Raw genomic sequence first — 21978 nt, forward strand, 5'->3', positions numbered from 1 at the left:
AAAAATAGGAATTTCACAACCGAGCTGAGTCACGCTGCTCCCCACCCCGGCACTGCCCTGGGACTCTCTGAGCATTGCACGTGGCCTCTGCAGCCCCGGGTGCCGCCGTGGCCCGGGTGAGGCTCCACATGTCACCAAAACTGCCAGCGGAGATCCCCACACCAGGACACAGTTCCTCCAGGGTTTCCACCACCTGGGGGGGAGCAGAGGGGTGACCAGAGGTGAGCTCTCAGCCTGGAGTGTGGTTGGGGTCCATGGCTGATGTCACTGCAGCAGGCAGTGAGTGCTGGCTGACCCCCCCGTGGCCTTGGCCTCACTGCTGCGGGTAAATCAGACCCCACTGTTACTGAGGTTGGTGGTGCAGAGCTGGGATGGAGGCACAGCCTGGTCCCCCTTGCAGGGACCACGCTCAAGGCTCCTGTGGCAGAGTCCTTTGCACCCCTCAGGGTTCTGGGGGGCCAGAGACCAGAGGCAGTGCCTCGAGAATGGAGTCCTGAATCAAATGCAGAATGTAATGTTGATTCTCTTCTGCTGCGGAAGCTCAGGCAAGTCAGATCCCCCTTCCCTACCTCAGTTTCCCCATCTGCCGAAACTCTGCAGACCCATGTTCCTCTGAGTGCAGCTTCAGAGAAAGGTGCCAGATCACAGTACCCAAAATGCAAGCAGGAGACAGCTGGGGTCAAGGTAGCCTGACTCTCTGTAGGGCTGGAATTCTCTGAGGGGGTACCTGGGGAGGTGGGGGGCATCCTGGAGGGTACAGAGGGGTTTACAGGGCTGTGGAGATCAGGGTAGTCAGGGAGTGTTGTTACACTCTGATTTCTGATGTGGATGTGAGGGAGATGCAGAGCCCCACCCTGCCCACATCCATGGGGAGCTCCCAACCCCCTCAACGGGATTTATGAAGCTAATTGTTTTTTCTGCCCCATTAAGTGGAGGAGAGGGGGAGGGTGTGAAAAGCCCGGCTGTGCCTGTGCCTTCCTCACTGCTCCTATCTCAAGTCACAGCATGAGCTGGGCCTGGGAGCACCAGTGCCACAGAGCCCCCTCAATGCCAGTGGTCTGGTGATGTGTGGGACCCCCTCAGTGCACACCCTGCATTTCCTCCCCTGCCACAGGAGGAAGGGGCCCGGGCAGACCAGGACTTGCTTCCATGCAGGGTGGGCTTCAGGATGGCAGTGGGGATCTGGCTGGACCAGCCTGGCAGGGACATGAGTGTCCGGAGCCCTGGCTGGTGCCAGTGGGTCTGGGTGCTACATGGGCAGGTGTCTGTGCTGGTGTGAGACACGTGAAGCAAGGAGAGTTCAAAACCATCCAGATCCTCTGCTGAGAAATGTGCTGGGGGTACTCCTCTGTATGGGGCTCAGTGCCTGTGCTGGTGCCTAAGGGTCTGCTGTGACCAGCAGCAATTCTCTGCCATTATCTCACAGCAGGCCCGTGGCTCTGGCACGGTAGTAGCTGCCTTTCTGAGGGGCTGCAGAGCTGGGCTGTGCCAGGCTGGCTCCCCTGCCACCTGGGATGCCCGGATTTGTGCCCAGTAGAAGCTGCTCTGAGCACTGCCTGAGCCGGCTGTGGCGGGGCTGAGGCAGGCAGGCAGGAGGAGGGAAGGGACAGCATCGGGCACGGTGCCAGGCCGGAGGGACCCGGGGGATGCGGTGCTGGCCGGGCTGTGCCGCTGCACCCGCTGGCACACGCGGCCGTGGCGCCGTACCCGCACCTCGGGCTGGCTGCACCACCAGCCCCGCCATGAGCTCCTGCCAGGGCTTGCTGGGTGTGGGCACGAGCTGGTCACTGGGGACAGGGATGGTCAGGCACCCCTGTCCTGCCATGTCAGGCTGGGACAAGCCCTGTGTGGTGAGTGATGGGACAGTGGGGAAGGAGCCAAGAGGCGTTGCCGTTGCTTCAAGGAAGGAATTACTTATTTCCCAGCCTGCAGGGACTGGTGTTTTGCCAAGGCTGCAGTTAACTCTCTCTGCCCTACGTGGCTGGGCTGGTGAAATTGTCCCTGGTGCTACCATCCCGGTGAGGACCCTACCCTGCAGCATGGCTCTTGATGTGATGGAAGAGAGAGAGAAAAAAGGGACAAAAGTTGGGGTTTTGGTCAATGAAAGGCAAAGCGGGGAAGGCATGGATGTCCTTTCTGGGGATGAGTGCTGAGGTTTCTGGGATCAGCTGTCCCAGCACCCCACAGTGTGACCCACATCGAGGAGGTTCCTTTGGGACAGAGAACAGGGTGGTTTGGGGGGCACTGAGTCCAGGCCCAGTGCTGAGGAATGCCCTCTGTTATCACTTTGTGGGCTGGACTGGGGATCACTGGTGCTGTGTTTGGGGATATGAATCGTGGTTTGGGGGCTCTGCGGGCATTTGTGGGGACGCTGGGGAACACCAGGGACAGGTTCGGGGGGGTGGGCTGCGGGGCAGAATTCGGAGACACGGTCGTGGAGCTGAGGCGAGCGAGGCATGGAGCCGGGAGCCCGGTGCCGTCCCGGCGGGGGCGGGGGGGGCACGATGGACGGCGGAGGGGGTCCTGTGCCGCTGTCGCTTTAAGGCGCGGGCAGCGGGGCGGTCCCGCCGCCCCCCGCCCCTCTCTCTCGGCCGGCGGGGCCGCGCCGCGCCGCGGGCAGCACGATGCTGCGGGCGGGGAGGCCGCGCCGCGCCCCGCGCCTCGCCAGCAGGTACGGAGCGGGCACGGAGCGGGCACCGCGGCGGGCGGGGGCGCGGCCCGAGCTCGGCCCCGGCAGACAAAGCCCCGCGCCCCGGGGCCGCTCCGCGGGCGGTGCTTTGTCTCGGCCGCGCTGGGGGTGTGAAAGGGGGCTCGGGGCAGCGCGGCCGCGCCCGCACCGCGGCACCGGGGCATCGGGGCGGCTCCCGCTGCCTTCCCATCCTCCGCCCCGGCACCCCCATCCTCCGCCCCGGCCCGCGCCCCGCACCTGCACTACGGCCGGGCCTGTCCTCCGCGGGGCTCCCGGGGCTCTGGTGCCTCCGCACGCCGGGTCTGACCCCGGGACTGCCGAGCGCGGGGCTCCGAATCGGGGTGCGGCCGGGGCGGGGCGGAGCATCCCCGCGCACCGCGCCGCGCTCCCGCTCCATCCTCCGCTCCCTGCCGGTGCAGCCGCCTCCCCGCGCCGGGCTGGGGCCGGCTGCTCATGCCCGAGGCCGTGCGGGACCATCCCGCCCTCAGCGGGACCATCCCGCCCTCAGCGGGACCATCCCGCCCTCAGCGGGTCCCGTCCGCCCGCCGGCGCCGCGGAGCGCGGCAGGACGGACGCGCTGCCCTTGAGCATCCCCGCTCCTGGGAGCTGCCGCGGGGCTGCTGGCGGGTAGGTTCGGTGCGGGATCGTCTGCAGGAGCTGGGAATGGCTCTGGATAAGATGGAGGGGATGGAGCACAAAGCAGGGGGTCAGTTTTGCCCCGGAGTGACAGTCAGATATGGCTGCCCCTCGTTTGAGGGTTCTGAGGGGCAGTCGAGGTGCCAGGGCTCAGCCATGCTCCGGGAGTTTGTACTTGCTGCAGGGCCAGTGGGGCTGCGGTTGAGGCTTTCCTTGCTGTGCTGCCTACGACATACACATACCAGCTAGGGGGATCCCTCTGTGCACCAGCTGTGTGCCCATAAGAGAGTCAGGGACACCCTCACAGTGTGCAGCTGGCTCCCGAGCCTCATGCCATGGTTTTAGTGATTTTGGGATGTGACCTTGCTTGTTGTCTTTTCTTGGCACAGGGTTGTCTTTTCTTGCCTTGGCCAAACCTCTGACCCTCTGTCCCTTTCTCAGTGGCTCTCTGGATGCCCAGGGCAGTGGGGGTGTTGCATGCATGGCTGGGCGAGTGTTTGGGGTTTCCCTGTCTGGCCCCAAAAGCCAGACTGAGACGCCCAGCACCACATGTGGCCTCAGCTGTGTTGCCATAGGACACAGTCCTATGAAGCCTGGCCTCACTCCTGGCACTGCCCACTGCCAGGTGATGCCAGGCTGGGAGACCCTGGGGTCAGGATTTCCATCCCAGTGGGAACTCACCCTAGGCATAGGGCTGGTGGTGAGACATGATGGCTTGGAGCTGAGGAGCTCAACAGCACATCCTATTGAAATCCCTTGATGGGCAGCAGCACCTGCTGCCTCTGTCCCAGAAGCTGCTGTGGGGGCACAGGGGGCTGTGTCCATCCTGGCTTTGGCCAGTCTCTGATGAACTCCTCCCCTATGGAAAGAGCAGGACACACAGTGCAGGTCTTACGGTGCTGGAGCTGCCTCTGTTGCTCCTTCTTGAGCCTTGAGCATCTGATGGGGATGCTGGTGGCTGTTGCTTTTGCTCTGCCACTGCTCTTGGGGCTCTGCTGTTTGCTGGGCTTCACTTGCACCTCTGTGGCCCCAGTGCAGATAAACAGGCATCTCTCTTGCAGGGACTGGGGCTGGCTACAGCTCCCAGCTCTGCTCTGCACTCCTGTGCTACAGCTTGTCACAGAATCATGGCATGGTGTGTGTTGGAAGGGACCTTAAAATTCATCTTGTGCCACTCCCTGCCATGGCCAAGGGCACCTTTCAGTAGGTCAGGTTGCTCCAAGCCCCATCCAACCTGACCTTGAACATTTCATTGTTGGGGCAGTCACAGCTTCTCTGTGCAGCCTGTTTCAGTGTTGCCTCCCCCAGCCCCTCACAGGCCCTGGGGGGCAGCGAGGCTTCACTGACCTACTCAGCTGCTGACCTGAAAGGTGCTGTGCTCATCCTGCTGGAAGGTGCTCTGTGCCTGCCTGTGCCAGATCAACATGGGCACAGCCCAGTGCCGTGGAACCCGCTGTGCCCTTGGGGCACCCAGGCAGCTGCTGCCCCAGTGTGATGCTGACTGATGGCCTTGCAGATGGGCTTCTGCACACTTGGCTGAGCCCCAGCATGGAGCAGCCACCTTGGCACAGCAGCAGATCCCAGACTTGCTGCCTCTGGCTGCTGGGGGCTGGAGAGGGGCAGTAGGGTGCAGTGGGTGGGGATCACCCGGGAATGATGGATGCTACGGGGTGGTTGGTTTGTTTATTCCAGCAGTCCTGTCCTTTCTGGCAATCCCAACCTGCCTCCAGGGTCAGAGCAGGTTGCTGGGGGCTTGTTGACAGCTGTGGATGTCCCTCCATCCCCCCAAAGCTCCACAGAGCCTTAATGGGGAGAAGCAGGGTCACTGAGGCTTGTGTGCCACAGGAACACAAGCCAATGCCAGGCTGGGCTGGAGCCAGCCATGGGGCCTGCATGCCATGTCCTTGTCACGGGCACTAGGAGCTGGATTTTGCCCCGGCAGCCCCTGGAACAGGGAGATCCTGTGGGTGGTGGGACCCATTGGGCTGGGCAGGGGTCTGATGCTGTCTCTCCCTCACAGCTGGGATGAGAGCAGCTCCATCAGCAGCGGCCTCAGCGATGCCTCAGACAACCTCAGCTCAGAGGAGTTCAATGCCAGCTCCTCGCTCAACTCCCTGCCCTCCACCCCCACGGCTTCGCGCAGGAACTCAGCCATAGCGGTAGGTGCCAGGGGCACCCGGACCCTTTCCAGCACCTGTCCCAGCCTTCCTGGCACGCCTCAAAGGGACACAGGGCTTGGAGGGTGCCAGTGAGAGGAAACAAGGATGGCACAGGGTGTCTGCTGCATCCTTCTCCCAGCTGGCTGACGTTCTCTGGGGATGGGTTTGGGGTGGGTGCCAGGAGTGCCCCTGATTTTGCTCTGCCCCCAGCTGCGCACGGACTCGGAGAAGCGCTCGCTGGCAGAGAGCGGCCTGAGCTGGTACGGGGAGGGCGACGAGAAGGCACCCAAGAAGCTGGACTACGACAGCAGCAGCCTCAAGATGGAGCATGGCTCCTCCAAGTGGCGGCGGGAGCCCTCAGAGGGTGGAGAGGAGGGGCCCAAGGGTGGTGATCTGAAGAAGCCTGTCAGCCTGGGCACCCCGGGCTCCCTCAAGAAGGGCAAGACTCCTCCAGTGGCTGTGACCTCCCCCATCACCCACATGGCCCAGAGCACCCTCAAAGTGGCAGGTAAAAAACAGTTTGGGCAGGGTCCAGCTCCTTTGATGGAGAGAAGGTTGGTTGCTGTCTTTGTGTGCTTTCCCCAGGCATGTGGGCCATGGGATGGCCTATGGCTGTGCTCAGACCCAGGGGCTGGGTGTGGGCTGGAAGGGGAGGCAGGGCTGTGTTGTGGGCTGCAGGCAATCTGGGGTTCTGTGCCTGCCCCATGGTCTCATGTCCACACACCAGGCTGGGGAACCATTGAGTGCACCAAGGGTCTGGCATGTCCCTTCTCTGTCACATCCCTGCATCTCTGGTGCCTATATCCTGTGTGGGCTTGTTCACTTCCAAATGTTCTCAAAGCCTCCAGGGACACTAACCTGTCCTTTCTTGCCACCAGGCAAGCCAGAGACCAAAGCCACCGACAAGAGCAAGCTGTCGGTGAAGAACACGGGCCTGCAGCGCTCCTCGTCCGATGCCGGCCGTGACCGCACCGCTGACGCCAAGAAGCCGCCGTCAGGGCTCACACGTCCCTCATCCTCCAGCTCCTTTGGCTACAAGAAACCAGCTCCTGCCACTGGCACGGCCACTGTCATGCAGGCTGGGGGCTCAGCCACTCTTGGCAAGATCCAGAAGAGCTCTGGCATCCCTGTTAAGCCAGTCAGTGGGAGGAAGACAAGCCTCGATGTCTCCAACGCACCTGAGCCCGGGTTCCTGGCACCAGGGGCTCGCTCCAACATCCAGTACCGCAGCCTGCCCCGGCCGGCCAAGTCCAGCTCCATGAGTGTGACCGGGGGCCGCAGCGCAGCCCGGCCGGTCAGCAGCAGCATTGACCCCAGCCTGCTGAGCACCAAGCCGGGCGGCATCTCGGTGTCGCGGCTCAAGGAGCCATCCAAGGTTGGCACTGGCCGTGGCACACCGGCCCCTGTGAACCAGACAGACCGTGAGAAGGAGAAGGCCAAGGCCAAGGCAGTGGCACTTGACTCTGAGTGCAGCACCCTGAAGAGTGCCAGCTCACCTGAGAGCACCCCAAAAGCCCAGGCCAGCCTCCCGCCAGCAGCCAAGGTGGCTGAGCTGCCCCCTACACCTCTCAGGTATGGTCCTTCCACCTCTGAGGGCAGCAGGTGCCTGGCACGGCTGTGCCCGGCACCAGTACCTGAGTCTCACCTGTTTCCTTACCCATTTCCCCCCTCCAGAGCAGCTGCCAAGACCTACGTGAAGCCTCCCTCGCTGGCCAACTTGGACAAGGTCAACTCCAACAGCTTGGACTTGCCCTCCTCCAGCGAGCTGCACACCCCACACACTGCCAAGCTCCAGGACCTGCACCCGGCTGGTGGGCACCTTGCGCCCTGCTTCAGCCCCAGCCCTGCCCCCATCCTCAACATCAACTCAGCGAGCTTCTCCCAGGGCCTGGAGCTCATGGGTGGCTTCAGTGTCCCCAAGGAGGGCAGGATGTACCCCAAGCTCTCCGGCCTTCACCGCAGCATGGAATCCCTGCAGATGCCCATGAGCCTGCCCAGTGCCTTTTCAGGGGGCAGCACCACCACCCCCGCCCCTGCTGCTGCACCCCCTGCCAGCACAGAGGAAGAAGAGGAAGAAGAAGAGGCAGGAGAGCTGGGCTGGAGTGGGAGCCCCCGGCTCACACATCTGGACAGGTATGGCTGGAAGGAGGTGGGTGGGTTGCTGCAGCACCTTCATGGGCACACATTGCTCCCTGCTGTTCTGCCATGTCCTTTGCCTGCTTCAGAGTCTCTTCCTGCTACATTTCTAGGGAAAAGCTCCCTGTTCCTACAATTCAATCCCCATGGTTCCTTCCCTAGTCTGTGCAGGGATGTCACTGATATTTCCTTCCCTTCCAGTGCCAACCGCGACAGGAACACACTGCCCAAGAAGGGGTTGAGGTAAAAGAGCCCAAATGATTTTTGTGTGGTGCTGGGGTGGGAAGGGGAGGCTTTCCAGGCCAGTGCCCCTGAGCCAGGGAAGCTGGGCTGCAGTGCAGTGGGCAGGATCTGGACGGTGCTGGTCGATCTTACCATGCCTGTCTGCGGCTCCCCAGGTACCAGCTCCACTCCCAGGAGGAGGCCAAGGAGCGGCGCCACTCCCACGCGGTCAGCAGCCTGCCTGAGCCGGACGAGCAGCAGGAGCTGCCCTCGCCCCCCGCCCTCCCCATGGCGCTGGTGGGGAAGGGCCCGCTCACCAGCATTGGTCAGTGCCCTCGCTGCCAGCCCCTTCCCTCCTGCTGCCCCTGCTCCCTGCTCCCCTGGGCGCTGCTTGTCTCCCTGACACCACCAACACCAGCACCTGGTGCTTCGGGTGCTGGACTGGGACCAGGGGTGTCCATCATCTCTGCTTCAGGGCATCTCATCCACCTTTGGGCCTCAGGCCATAACTGCTCCTCTGGGGGTGCCTGGCAGGGCAAGGGGTAAGCCTTGTCCTGATCTGACCAGGACCTGAATGTTCCTGGTAAGCCTTGCCCTTATCTGACCAGGACCTGAATGTTCCTGGAGGGTTTGGGGGGGTCCAGGCAGACAAGTTGGGGCAGCAGGCTCCACTCCTGCACCTGCAGGTGTTGGGCTGGGACAATGGATTTGTTTTTCAGCCCTGTGATTACCTTGGTGCTGGTGTCCAGGTCTTCCCATCATCAACCTGCCTTTTAGCTTTCCCCAGCCCCTCCCTGCTTTGGGACCACAATCCCTGCTTCCTCACTGCATCACAGCTCTCGTGGATCGCTCCCAGTCCTGCTTCCCCATCCTGATGGCAGGTCCCCAGCGTGGCTCTGACACTGCCTCCTCCCTGCTTTCTCCTTGCAGTGAGCCCCACTGCCACCACAGCCCCGCGGATCACGCGCTCCAACAGCATCCCCACCCACGACTCCACCTTCGAGCTGTACAGCACCTCCCAGATGGGCAGCACCCTCTCCCTGGCCGACAAGTCCAAGGGCATGATCCGCTCGGGCTCTTTCCGGGACCCTGTGGACGATGGTGAGAGTGTGCTGTGCTCCTGCCCAGGCAGAGGAGGCTGCACAGGGTTGGTGGGGCTCCCTGCACCCTTGTCCCTTCCTACTGGTGCTGCCATGGCATTGTTGGATGGGTGGCTGTGTCCCATTCTTGGCATCAGAGGAGGGACAGCAACGCTGAGGGCTCTGTTAGACTCTGTGCTGGCATCAGCCCTGGGTCTGCCCTGACCCCCATGGGTACTCAGTTGCCCCCAGGGTGCTGTGACACTGGGGAGGAGGGGATCCAAGCAGACAGGGAGGGCAGCAGAGCCCCCGGGTTCCCCAGAGAGGAGGGTGCAGATGGAGAGCACATACAGAGAAACGGGCAGTGCTGAGCAGCTGCCATCCCACCCTGTACCTCCCCCAGGCACCCCTGAGAGCCCAGTCAGTAGGTGTGCCCTGTCCTGTAGCCCTGGGTGCTGCTCTCCAGGGCACCCTGACAAAAAAGCTCGGGTTTTCCTGTGTTGCAGTTCACGGATCGGTGCTGTCCCTGGCCTCCAGCGCGTCCTCCACCTACTCCTCCGTAAGAGCCGCCTCCGTGCTGCTGTGCTGCTTTGTGCATGGCTGGGGGATCCGGGTGGGGCTGGGGGGGGCTCTGTGCATGCCTCTGCCTGCTGCTGAGCCTGTCTGTGCCTCGCTGCCCCCCTGACTGCCTGCCTCTGTCTGTCTGTCCCTCTCTGCTCTCACGCTGCCAGGCTGAGGAGAAGATGCAGTCTGAGGTGAGCCCACACCCTTTGCTCACGCCTGCCCCTGCCCCCAGTGAGGGCAGTGCCTGGCCCCTCTCATCTCCGCTCTCTCCCCACAGCAAATCCGCAAGCTGCGCCGCGAGCTGGAGTCCTCGCAGGAGAAGGTGGCCACGCTGACGTCCCAGCTGTCTGCTAACGTGAGTCCCCATGGAGCCCCTGTGGGGCACCCCACTCCATCCCTGCAGGGCGTAGGGCTGGTGCTGGATGTGCCCATGGAAGGCCTGATTTCCCTTCAGCCTTTTGCATCCCACACCTGGCGGTGGGTGCTCACCTGTCTGTGGGTTTTTGCCCAGATGTTGTGGCTCACCTGCTTCTCCACTTCTCCCAGGCCAACCTGGTGGCAGCCTTTGAGCAGAGCCTGGTGAGCATGACGTCCCGCCTGCGGCACCTGGCTGAGACTGCCGAGGAGAAGGTGGGTGTGTCCTGGGGCTGGTGTGTGCTGGACTTGGGAGGTTGCCCCAAGGATGCTCTTGGGTGGGCTCTCCACCATCGGGATGCACTCCATGGCTCCCAACTCTGCTGCCCCAGGACACAGAGCTGCTGGACCTGCGAGAGACCATTGACTTCCTGAAGAAGAAGAACTCAGAGGCCCAGGCTGTGATCCAGGGTGCTCTAAATGGCACTGATGTCACCCCCAAAGGTAAGGCATGATGCTGCTGCCCTTCCTGAGCTGGGATGCTCCTGCTGAGACTGGCACAGGCCCCAGGGCACACTTTCTCTTGAGGGAAGTTCATCTGGAGACAGGATGCCCCAAGCAGCAGTTTTTCCCCACCTGGCATCCTTGACCATCTGAAACCAGGAATGGACAGCCAGAGCTGTCACCATGGGAGGTCACAGTGCTGGCATGTAGAGAAATGGTTGTTTGTCAGTCTTGGGAGACTTCCTTGCCAGGCCCTTTGCCAACAGCAAGTTTTGCCTGCTGCTATTGACTTTGTTCCCATAAGTACTGTTTGTAGCCCCAAAACCCCAGTGTGAGTGCAAGAAGCTGTCAGGGAGATGGCCTGGGACAGCAGCAGGGTGATATGTGCCCTGGGCATCTCTCACCAGGTGGTGTCTGAGTAGTCCCATGTCATTGTTACAAGGTGGCTTCAAGAGCTCAGAAGGTGTTGGGTGGGAGGAGGAATTGGGTGTAGGGAGGAGGGACCATAGGGTGCTCTGGTTTTGGGACAGTTGCAGGTAACTGATCCCTCCTTTCCCAATCTCTCCTGCTTCTCTGGTGGACCCCAGAGCTGCGCATCAAGCGGCAGAACTCCTCTGACAGCATCTCCAGCCTCAACAGCATCACCAGCCACTCCAGCATCGGCAGCAGCAAGGACGCTGACGCCAAGAAGAAGAAGAAGAAGAGCTGGGTGGGTTGGATGGGGCACTGGCAGGAGAGCTGGGGCTTGGGGAGCCACTGGCAGGGTCTGCTCAAGGTCAACCCCGCAAACCAGCTGCTCTCAGTCTGCCTTGGCTTTGGGGTGTTGGTGTTCTTTGTCCTCTGGGGACAGCAGTAGTGAGGAGAGTGTAACTGCCATGGATTTGTGTCTTGAATTGTTGGCTGGGACTTCTCCAGCCCCTTCAGGAGTTTCCCAGCCCTGGCCCTGCATGCCTGCTTCCTTGTGTATTCCCCCATGTCTCCCTCCTGCGCACGCAGGCTCTGACAGTGTGGAGGGCTGGCACCTCGGCTGGGCAGCTCCTTCCCTGCACCAGGCAGCTCTGAGCTGGATGTGCAATTAAGTCTTGCTTTGTTTTGTTTCTCTTCCCCTATGCTGACCTCAACCCTTTTTTTCCAGGTGTATGAGGTAAGTCCCACGCTGTCCAATCCACCCATGCCCAGCCAGGGCCTTTGCTCCATTTCATGGATGGTGCTCATACACTCCCCATCCCATCCATCCCACTGGCACTAACCCCAGCACAGGCCATCCTGGGTCCCCAGCCAGGCTGTGCCCACCTTGGCTGCTTCCTTTGATGTTAAGGACAAATATGCACCCACAAGGAGGGGCTTGAACTGCCACAGATAGACAGCAGGAAAGGCCTGCCCCATGGATGGGAACAGTCCCCTTCTTGCCTAGGGAAGGCAGGCACTCTCCTGACTTCCTGTAACTGCATCTTTTGGGGTGGAGGCCTTGGTGCAGCCCTGCCAGTGTCACTGAGGGCACTAGAGGGCCCATCTCTGCCTCTCCAGGGCTGTCTGATGTGGTCTCAAGTGGCTCTGTCTCTGCCAGCACCCATGTAGGTCTCAGTGTTTCCCTGCTCCCACCATCAGCAGAGCTGGATACCTACTTTGTTTACACTGAAATGCAATGCTTTTTGTTTTGAGAACACCCTAGAGCAGTCTGCTAGTGCCTGTGGGGATTGGGACAGATCCAGTGTGCTCTCCATCCCTTCCTTCTCCCACCTTCCCTTGGAGCAGGCCCTGTCAGTCCAGGGCACATGTTGTGAGCCCAGGGTGCTCGTCCTGCTGCTCTCCTACCAGCTGGTGGGACCCAGTTTGGGTCTAGTTTGTGCAGTGTCCATCCCCCTCCCTGGCCCCAGCCCGCTGCTCACCCACCACTGCTCTGTGTGTGCTGTGTGCATGCTGCATGCTCAGGTGAGACACCTGCATGCTCTGTGGAGGGCTGGCTGCCCCTCTGTGCTTCCAGCAGGATCCACGGGGCAGAGGGAGGTGTGGGGCAGGACTCTGGCTCTGCAGTGGCTGGAACAAGGGACATCCCTGAAATAAATGCCTCTTGCTGAAATGGCTGTGGTGGGGTGAATGTGGGGGTGGATGGACCAGGGTGTTGGTGCCATGCCTGAACAGCCTGGTGTAGGTGCTGGTGGGGAGCAGGGCTGGGAGACATCCTGACCAGGACATGGGTCCCACTCTGTGGGGCTCTGGTGCCATCCAGGCTGGGGTGAGTGTTGCCCAAAGGGCTGTGCACCCCATCCATTGGCAGTGCCAGCAGAGGGGGTCAGGCTGCAGCCTTCCCCAGCATGGTGGAGGTGCTGCCTCTGGTGGGTGTGGTTGTACTGGTCCCAGCTCAGACTGTCTGTGGGTCCTGGACAGACACAGCAGGACCAGGCCAGGTCTCTGCTTGTGAGGCTGCACTTTGGACTGCCTCTAACAAGTTTTCCTTCTCCTGTAGCTACGCAGCTCCTTCAATAAGGCCTTCAGCATCAAGAAGGGCCCCAAGTCGGCTTCGTCCTACTCTGACATAGAGGAGATCGCCACACCAGACTCGTCAGCCCCCTCCTCCCCCAAGCTGCAGCATGGCCCCACAGAGACTGCCTCGCCCTCCATCAAGTCCTCCACATCCTCCTCCGTGGGCATTGACACGGCTGAGTACGTGGGGCCAGGGAGGGCCAGTGGCAGGGGCAGCAGGCTCCTGCCAGAGACACGTGTGAGACCTGGTCTCTCCCTTGGCCTAGGCTCTTCCAGGCCCACAGTGAGGGCGAGCCCGAGAAGAAGGAGGTGTCAGAGCTGCGGTCAGAGCTGTGGGAGAAGGAGATGAAGCTGACAGACATCCGCCTGGAGGCCCTTAACTCAGCCCACCAGCTGGAGCAGCTGCGGGAGACCATGCACAACATGCAGGTGAGGACCCCTGCCCGCAGCCTGGCTGCTCTCAGTACCAAGGTGCCCTCAGTCCCTGCATTCTCACCACTGTGCTGCACCCCAGAGTGCTGCTGCTGTACAGCTCCTTACCCTGTGCCCTGCCTTGTTGTGCCCCAGCTGGAGGTGGATCTCCTGAAGGCTGAGAATGACCGTCTCAAGGTGGCCCCTGGGCCTTCAGCAGTGCTAGGTGCTGTTCCCAGCCACATCACAAGCACATCGGCCTCCTCTTCACCACGGCGCTCCTTGGGTCTCACCATTGGTCACGCCTTCAGCCCCAGCCCGGGGGATGCAGGTAGGGGTGATAGAGCTGCTGGCAGATGGGGAAGGGCTGGGATAGGGAGTGTGTGTGGTGGCAACGTGCTGCTGCTCACCTGGAGTGAACAGGGCATCTGTCGTGCTGCTGGTTCTGCTGTTGGCCACAGCAGGATTTGCCTCTGGCTGGGCACAGCCAGGCCTGGTGGCTCAGTTCTGGCCACTGCTCCATCCCCAGACATGTCCCCCATGGATGCTGTCAGTGCTGGCACCCAGAAGGATGAGCTGACACTGCGGATTGTGGTGCGCATGCCGCCCCAGCACATCATCAAGGGGGTGAGTGTGGGCTCTGTGGGGAGCCTGACCTGTCACCGTGTCATGGCCCTGACAAAGGGGAAAAGATGCCTCCCAGGGCTAGATATGGTGCTGCAGCACTGCACACTTCTGCCTTGGCTCCTAGGACCTCAAGCAGCAGGAGTTCTTCTTGGGCTGGACCAAGGTGAGCGGGAAGGTAGACTGGAAGATGCTGGATGAGGCTGTCTGCCAGGTCTTCAAGGTAGGAGCAAAAAGAGCACTCTTTAGAGCGCCATCCTTTGACACTGCTCCACCAGGCCTGCTATTCCTGGCCCAGGTCCTCTCCAAGCTCTCTTGGAGCTGCTCTCTGACAGCTCTGTCCTTCTCCATGTAGGATTACATCACTAAGATGGATCCTGCATCCACGCTGGGGCTCAGCACCGAGTCCATCTATGGCTACAGCATCAGCCACATCAAGCGGGTGCTGGACACGGAGCCGCCGGAGCTGCCACTGTGCCGCCGGGGCCTGACCAGCGTTGTCGTCACGCTCAAAGGTCAGTGTGGCAGAGGGGCTCCGTGGCTGTGCCATGTCCCTGCTGTTTGGGGCTGTTAGAGGGTGGGAGTGGACCCTCAGCCCTCTCCTGCCCACAGGCTTGAAAGAGAAGTGCGTGGACAGCCTGGTGTTCGAAACACTCATCCCCAAGCCCATGATGCAGCACTACATCAGCCTCCTGCTGAAGCACCGCCGCCTCATCCTCTCGGGGCCCAGTGGCACCGGCAAGACCTACCTGACCAACCGCCTGGCCGAGTACCTGGTGGAGCGCTCGGGTCGGGACGTCACCGAGGGCATCGTCAGCACCTTCAACATGCACCAGCAGTCCTGCAAGGTGAGGGCACACAGCAGTGTCCCTGTGGGCACTGGTGCCATGGTCCTCATGGCAGTCATGCCATGGCCCCACACGTGACACCCAACCTGTTTGTTCCAGGATCTTCAGCTGTACCTGTCCAACCTGGCCAACCAGATCGACCGGGAGACGGGCACAGCGGACGTGCCGCTGGTGATCCTGCTGGATGACCTCAGCGAGGCGGGCTCCATCAGCGAGCTCGTCAACGGGGCGCTCACCTGCAAGTACCACAAATGGTGAGAGCCCCCCTGCATCCCTCCAGTGCAGCCCCATGGCACACACATGCTCCCCGCTGCTCTCACCGTGGTCACTGGGCTGTGGGAATGAGGCTGCACATGTCTGCTGTGCCCAGATCAGCTCTGCCTTGGGCAGGGGTGACTCAGAGGTTTTTCTCATTCATCTTGTCTCTCTGTCACTCACTCAGTCCGTATATCATTGGCACTACCAACCAGCCTGTGAAGATGACCCCAAACCACGGCCTCCATCTCAGCTTCAGGTAGGAATTGTACATCCCTGGGGATCATCCTTGTGGGGTTGTGGGGGACAGAAGCCATCACTTCCACCTGGGTGTTTCTGTGGTCACATCCTATGGCTGAGGACCCTGATTAAGATTGAGCCCCCAGGCCTGTCCCTGCCATCCCAGAAGGACCTGAAATTCCCCAGCCTGAGGCAAATGCAGGGTGGGGATGCAAGGAGGGCCTCAGGAGTGCTGGGGAGCAGGGCAGCTTGTGTGGAGACCCAGCCCTGACCACTGGAGTCCTCCCCCAGGATGCTGACCTTCTCCAACAATGTGGAGCCGGCCAACGGCTTCCTGGTGCGCTACCTGCGGCGGAAGCTGCTGGAGTCGGACACGGACATCAACGCCAACAAGGAGGAGCTGCTGCGGGTGCTGGACTGGGTACCCAAGCTCTGGTACCATTTGCACACCTTCCTGGAAAAACACAGCACATCTGACTTCCTCATCGGTACGGCCCTGCCTCACCTTCCTCCTCTGCCCCAGGCTGTGAGGAGCCCTGGGGACTGGGACCAAACCCTCCCTGGGGACTGGGACCAAATCCTCTCTGGGGATTGGGACCAAACCCTCCCTGGGGACTGGGACCAAATCCTCTCTGGGGATTGGGACCAAAACCTCCCTGGGGACTGGGACCAAACCCTCTCTGGGGTCTTGGACCAAACCCTCCCTGGGTTCTGGGACCAAATCCTCTCTGGGGATTGGGACCCAAACCTCCCTGGGGACTGGGACCAAACCATCCCTGGGGACTGGGACCAAACCCTCCCAGAGGAGCCTGGGGGGGTTGATGTGTTCCCTGTGTCTCCCAGTCCTACAAATTACAGCTGCTGGGTGATGCATACAAGCATTGCTCTTCCCTGGGTGCTCTTTGTTCCTTTGGGAGCTGTCACTAGGGGTGTCAGCCAAGGCTCCCAGTACCCTTCCCTGGGCATGGAGAAGCTGTCTTCTCCCAGGTGAACCCCTTATGCCTCACCAGGCTTTTGGGGGATAGATTGAACTTGGCAGCCCCCTTCCTTGTCTGGGAGATGCTGCCTGTCTGCTGTACAGGTGGATGGTGCCTAGTCACTGTTCCCAAGGGCCCCGTTCCAGCCAGGTGTGCCCACCTCAGTGCTGTGACTGGAGGAGGGGCACCCAGCTCCCATTTCCACTGTCTGCCTTTCCCCCACAGGTCCCTGCTTCTTTCTGTCCTGCCCTATTGGAATTGAGGATTTCCGGACCTGGTTCATCGACCTGTGGAACAATTCCATCATCCCTTACCTGCAGGAGGGGGCAAAAGATGGGCTCAAGGTAGCCAGTGTTGCTGGCACATGAGAACACAAACCAGGGCAGGGACACACTGATACAGCCATCCTGGGTGGGGGCAGAGGGGAGGCACTGGGATGGTGGGTGTAAATCTCTGTCAGTCCCTGTACCTTGTGGCTGCTGTGGCACATGGCGCTGTCCTGGGGGGCTCAGGGTGCCACCCTGCTGGCTCTGGCATGTACTGAGGGCGTGGCTGCCACTTGATCCCTGCCGCAGGTGCATGGGCAGAAGGCAGCCTGGGAGGACCCCGTGGAGTGGGTGCGGGACACCCTGCCCTGGCCGTCAGCGCAGCAGGACCAGTCCAAGCTGTACCACCTGCCCCCGCCCACCATGGGGCCCCAGAGCGCCGTGTCCCCGCCCGAGGAGCGCACCGTGAAGGACACCACGCCCAGCTCCCTGGACTCGGACCCGCTGGTAGGCTGGCCAGCAGGAGGGGCTGGGAGGAGCTGGTGGCAGAGCAGGGCGGAGCTTTGCTTTCCCAGTTAATTCTCAGTGTAAAACGCCTGATCTGGGGTGCAGAAACACTGCGTGCTCCCTGGAGGAGCAGTGGGTGAGGGGGGGTGGCACTGGCAGGTGGGCTGCACACCAGGACACATGGTGACATGCCAGTGAAAGGGCACGACATGACACTCCATGAGGCATCATGTCCACATGCAGAGCCACAGACAGGCACACGTGCTCCTACACGTCCTGATGTGTCACCTGGAGAGCTGCTGGCTCCAGATGATGCCAGCTGTCACCTGGAGAGGCTGCTGGCTCCACAGGTGATGCCAGCTGATGCTGCTTTGGCACACTGAGTCTTGAGCATTCCAGCTGTGCCTGAGGCTGGATCCTGGCACAAAGGAGGGATTTTGCAGCATCTCTGGGACTTGCTTTACCCTCTAAGGAGCTTTCCAGCAAGGCTGGTTTGGGAGGGCAAGAGGGCCAAGTTGCCTCCCCAGTCACCTGTGGGCCTCGTGTCCCCCTCGGGCTCCTGCCATGCTCCTGTCCCCACAGATGGCCATGCTGCTGAAGCTCCAGGAAGCTGCCAACTACATTGAGTCTCCAGACCGTGAGACCATGGTGGACCCTGACCTGCAGTCGACTCTGTGAGGCCCAGATGTGCCAGCCCAGGTGGAGGGGAGCTGCTGCTGGGCTGCTCTCCTTTTCCTTTGGCATCCAGGAGCGTGGGGCTGGCGAGCAAGTGGAGAGGAGAAGAGCAGGGCTCTGGCGTGTCCTGGTGGAGCCTGGGGAAACTCAGCTCATCCGTGAAAGAGCACGAGCTACCATCTCCCCTCCCAGCCCTGGGGGTAGGAGAATCCTGGTTTCTCTTCTTGTTTTTTTCTGTCTCTATTGCAAACTCTTGGGCTTTGGGACCAAGGTGACCCTGAGGCTGAGCCCTGCTCCCGGGAGCTGCAGGAAGGCCCCTGCGAGGGGCAGGGACCCTGCAGGAGCCACCTGGGCCACAGCTGGGGAGGAGCTGGGGCTGCAGGATGAGCACGTGGGCACGAGGGGCTCTGGCTCCCTCTGTGCCCGCTGGGCCAAGCCACGGGAACCTCCACTGTGGAGCTCCCACCCCGTGCCAGCCAAGGGGAGCATGGCCCTGGCTGCTCTCTGTGCATTCCCTGTTCCACCTGCAGCTGCTGTGACCAGGACAGCCCAAAAACCCTGCTTTTCTTATTTTATTTTGTTTCCCCCTTCCCCTTTTCCTTTGGCCGAGTCCAGACTTTGCTTTGATCCCTTTTTTTGTTCTGGTACTTTGCTCTCCTGGCCTGGAGCCTGTGGCCTGGTGCCTACTACTTCCCTGGCAGCAGTGTCCTTCCCCTTTGGTTTCTTTTGCAGCTGTTGGTTTCACCACTCAAACCACCTCTGTCACAAAACTGGTGCTTACTGGATGATCTCCAGTCCCTGAACCCACCTCCTGGGGCTGCACAGGTTGGCTGAGGTGGGACTTGGAGGCAGTGTGGAGGCAGGTGGCAGCAGGAGGCTCCCAGAGCAGCCCCTCGCACGGCAACTCCCTCCTCCCCCAAGGCACAGGGCACTGGGATAGTGTCTCCCACCAGGCTGGGATGCCACAGAGCATCCCCTTCCTGAGCTACTGGGGCATGGGGAGGCTGCTACTGCTGCCCCATCCCTGGGCAGCTGGATGCCATCCCTATCCCCTTGGTGGAGGGGGGCCCAACCAGCCTCTCATCCCCTTGGTGCTGCCAGGCCTGGGGCTGTGGGTCAATGAGCCTGGGGTTGCTCCCCATGCTGCCTGCTCCCCCTGGCCCTGTGCCTTCCTGTAGCCTGCCAGGGTCTGTGTTGGTGCTCTGGGGGCACCTGGGGCTGCCATGTGTCCTCCTGGCCTTATCCTGCATTGTCAAAAGGCCAGACTCCATGGAGAGGGTCGGCCCCGGTGCTGCCATGGTGCCTTAATCTCTGGCCATGCAGGAAGGGGGAAAGGGGGCTTGGGACAGTGCTGTCACAGCCTGCTCCAGCATCTCTGTCTCCAAAGCCAGCTTGGCTGGATGGAATGAAGGTGCTGGGACTGCTGCCTGCAGCACCCTCACTGGCCTGTCCCCAGCCATGGCTGTGGGATGCCCTGCAGGTCTGCACTCCCATCCTGTGCCCACTTGGGCTCTGGGGGCCCTCTCCTCCCTGCTGCCCTCCAGCTCAGCCCCCACATCCTTCTGGGGCCCTGGAGAGACACATGAGGAGAGCTGACCCCAGGGCCAGATCACCTGAGCCCACCCTGTCCCCAAGCTCTGCCAGGCTGGGGACTGGGCTGCCTCAGCCCCCTGTGCTGCAGCTGGTGTGGCCTTCAGGGACCCCTCAGACCCCTCTGGAACGGGCATTCCCGCAGTGCCCCCGGAGGCTGCCGGCCCCTCTGCCCTCGGTGCTCCCGGCCGGTGTGTCCCGCCTCGCCGCCCCATGGTGCTCACTCCTCCCACTGTCCGTCTGTCCGACAGCCTCCTGCTGCCTCCGGGCCCGCCAGCCCGGCCCCTCCCCGCGGGGATCTCCGGGATCTCCTCCCCACGCTGGCTTGGGCGTTAGGGCTTTCTGTTCGCCGTCTCTTCTGTCGAGGACTCGCTGTACATAGATCCGTCGTGGAAGGCCCTGTGTGGGTTGGGGGGGCCCGGCCCTGCGCCTTGTCCCTGGTTTTGGGTTTTTTTTGTACTCTGTGATGACTGTGCTGTGCTGACTTCTTTTCTGATTGTATGAGACTCCGGCCCAGCAGCCGCTCGAGGTCTGCAATGGGGATGCAGCCGTTCCCTCCAGCCCCTCACACCCTCCTTGGGACTCAGGTGCCCAGGCAGGGAAGGGACTGATGCACCTTTGGGGGCTGCCCTGCGCCCAGGTGCCCTGAGGAGTCCTGTGGGAGGAGGGGCAGCCTTGCCTGAGCTTTCTTTTGTGACTCCTCCAGGAGCCACCCAAACCTGGACCAAACCTGTAGCCGTCCCCCACTGCTGAGCCTGCCCTGGCCTGTGTCCTGCAGGTTTGCCCCATCCCTCCCCAGGCTGGGGCTGCCCCTTGTGCCATCCCCTCAGCCCCAGCAGCTGGAGGTGAGCAGCCTGTGGGGTGTGATCCAGGAGGAATCTCCAGGGGAAGGGGAAGGGCTGTGCCAGCAGCCCCCGGGATCAGCTGGTGGGGGGCTTGGCTGGGGTTACCTGGCTGGAGGGGCCAGGTCCTGGTGCATTCCTCCTGGCTTACACCAAGCACCTCCTGTCCCCAAGGCTGGCAGCTGTCTGGGCCAACCGCTGGCTGTGGGCTGAGCCCCTCCGTCCCCAGGGAAAGGCTCCAAGGATTGCTTTAACTCATCCTCCTGCCACCTCCAAGGGTGCCTGCCCACCACTCCCAAAGGTGCCTGCTGTCCCCAAAGGTGCCTGCTGTCCCCAAAGGTGCCCATCACCCCACAAGGTGATATCTGCCACCTCCAGAGGGCAAGTTGCCCCTAAAGGTGCCCATGGTCCCTGGGAGTCCCCCTGAGGGGCTGGAGGTGGGTGATGCCACTGCCTCACCCTCCTGCCCCCTTGAGCTGCTGCTGCCTGGTGGCCTGAACCTTACAATTTTAGCTTTTTTCTAATAAACACAAACAACCTTTTTTTAATTAAATAAAAGATGAAATGGACAAATTCCTGTTCTAGATTATCTGTGTAATTGACTGGGTTTTGTGTTTCTTAACTGCATGGTATTCCTGCCGAGGGGTTTTATAGCACTTTTTAAATTTCTCTTTAAGATTTTGGTCCAGATTTCTACTCACGCCTGTCTGTTTTTGCTTTTTCCTTGCACCCTCCACGTTTGTAAACTCGCTCCATTTTATACCTGATGTTGAGACCCAGCCCCACGTTGTATATAGCTGCGGGAACAATCATAGGGAACAAACAAACACCATCTGGACTCTTTCCACGATTAGTTGTTTTTACTTCAAAGAAATTTTAAAGGAAACATAAAAGGAAGCCAGGAAAAGGCTTGAGGATATTCTGAAAAGACAGAAACAAATCCAGCCCTGCACCAAGTCAGCTCCTGCTGCCCACACTGCCCGCACCAACTGGCATGTCTCTTCTCAGTCGTCTGTCTAACACCATTGGATTCAATAAAGTGATCTCCTGTACTCTCGGCTCCTGGTCCTGTGTCTTGGCTCTGGCCCTGTGTGGCAGAGGGGAGGGCAGTTGTACACGTCACAGAATTGTGATGGTTTGGGAAGGGACCTTAAACCTCATCTCAGTGGAAGGGACACCTTGCACTATCCCAGGTTGCTCCAAGTCCCTGGCCTTGAGCATTTTCAGGGATGGGGTGGCCACAGCTTCTCTGGGCAGCCTGAGCCAGGGCCTCACCTCCCTCACAGCCAAGAATTCCTTCCCAATATCCCATCTAACCCTGCCCTTTGGCAGTTTGAAGCCGTTCCCCCTTGTCCTGTCCCTCCAGACCCTTGTCCAAAGTCCCTCTCCAGCTCTCTTGGAAGGGAGAGGGACTGGAAGGGGCTCTAAGTTCTCCCCAGGGCCTTCTCTCCAGGCTGAGTGTCCCCCACCTCTCCTAGCCTGTCTCCAGAGCAGAGGGGCTCAAGCCCTCAAAGCATCTTCCCCTGTCCTTGGTAGTTTCCTGCCTGCAAAATGTGAAGGGAGCCTGAGTAGAAACACTCCTGGGTTGGAGTTTTGGCTGTTTTCAGGATGCTGGGAGCAGTTTTAGGGATTGAGGACCTCTCTCCCGAGGTCACACTCCTGTAGTCTGGGGTGGGCAGAAACTCCTGATTTGGAATCTTGGCAGTTCAGGACATGGAAAGCAAGAGGTCCCTTTCCTGGGGCGGGAGAGACAGTCCTGCCTGAGGTGAGCAGGGGGAGGAGGGCTCGGGGTAGGTGGGCATTCCCAGGGCCCCTTTTGCCTCCCCAGGTCTGATCTGATCTCCCATTTGAAAGGACACGATGGTGGCAGATGCCACATCAGCGCAGGGGGACAGAGCTGGGACGGTGTCCCTTGT

The 21978-nt window shown here is 61.0% G+C and overlaps 1 protein-coding gene across 1 annotated transcript in view; it reads left to right on the forward strand.

The window, feature by feature from the left end:
• The window catches only part of NAV1 (neuron navigator 1), a 61755-nt gene extending 40635 nt beyond the window's left edge, over window positions 1–21120 (forward strand). Inside the window, exons 6-32 of the mRNA XM_059488021.1 lie at window positions 5346–5484; window positions 5695–5992; window positions 6363–7056; window positions 7159–7617; window positions 7822–7863; window positions 8019–8167; window positions 8773–8943; window positions 9428–9480; window positions 9653–9676; window positions 9763–9840; window positions 10032–10115; window positions 10232–10343; window positions 10931–11052; window positions 11479–11487; window positions 12811–13007; window positions 13094–13256; window positions 13395–13569; window positions 13768–13865; window positions 13990–14085; window positions 14218–14377; window positions 14475–14710; window positions 14810–14964; window positions 15153–15224; window positions 15497–15693; window positions 16408–16526; window positions 16758–16955; window positions 17538–21120. Of these exons, the coding sequence (XP_059344004.1) occupies window positions 5346–5484; window positions 5695–5992; window positions 6363–7056; window positions 7159–7617; window positions 7822–7863; window positions 8019–8167; window positions 8773–8943; window positions 9428–9480; window positions 9653–9676; window positions 9763–9840; window positions 10032–10115; window positions 10232–10343; window positions 10931–11052; window positions 11479–11487; window positions 12811–13007; window positions 13094–13256; window positions 13395–13569; window positions 13768–13865; window positions 13990–14085; window positions 14218–14377; window positions 14475–14710; window positions 14810–14964; window positions 15153–15224; window positions 15497–15693; window positions 16408–16526; window positions 16758–16955; window positions 17538–17633 (4396 nt within the window). The 3' untranslated portion in view covers window positions 17634–21120. The remainder of the gene's footprint in view (window positions 1–5345; window positions 5485–5694; window positions 5993–6362; window positions 7057–7158; window positions 7618–7821; window positions 7864–8018; window positions 8168–8772; window positions 8944–9427; window positions 9481–9652; window positions 9677–9762; window positions 9841–10031; window positions 10116–10231; window positions 10344–10930; window positions 11053–11478; window positions 11488–12810; window positions 13008–13093; window positions 13257–13394; window positions 13570–13767; window positions 13866–13989; window positions 14086–14217; window positions 14378–14474; window positions 14711–14809; window positions 14965–15152; window positions 15225–15496; window positions 15694–16407; window positions 16527–16757; window positions 16956–17537) is intronic.
• Window positions 21121–21978: the final 858 nt, after the last annotated feature.

The sequence above is a fragment of the Ammospiza nelsoni genome, chromosome 23 (assembly GCF_027579445.1).
Source record: "Ammospiza nelsoni isolate bAmmNel1 chromosome 23, bAmmNel1.pri, whole genome shotgun sequence".
NCBI lineage: Eukaryota > Metazoa > Chordata > Aves > Passeriformes > Passerellidae > Ammospiza > Ammospiza nelsoni.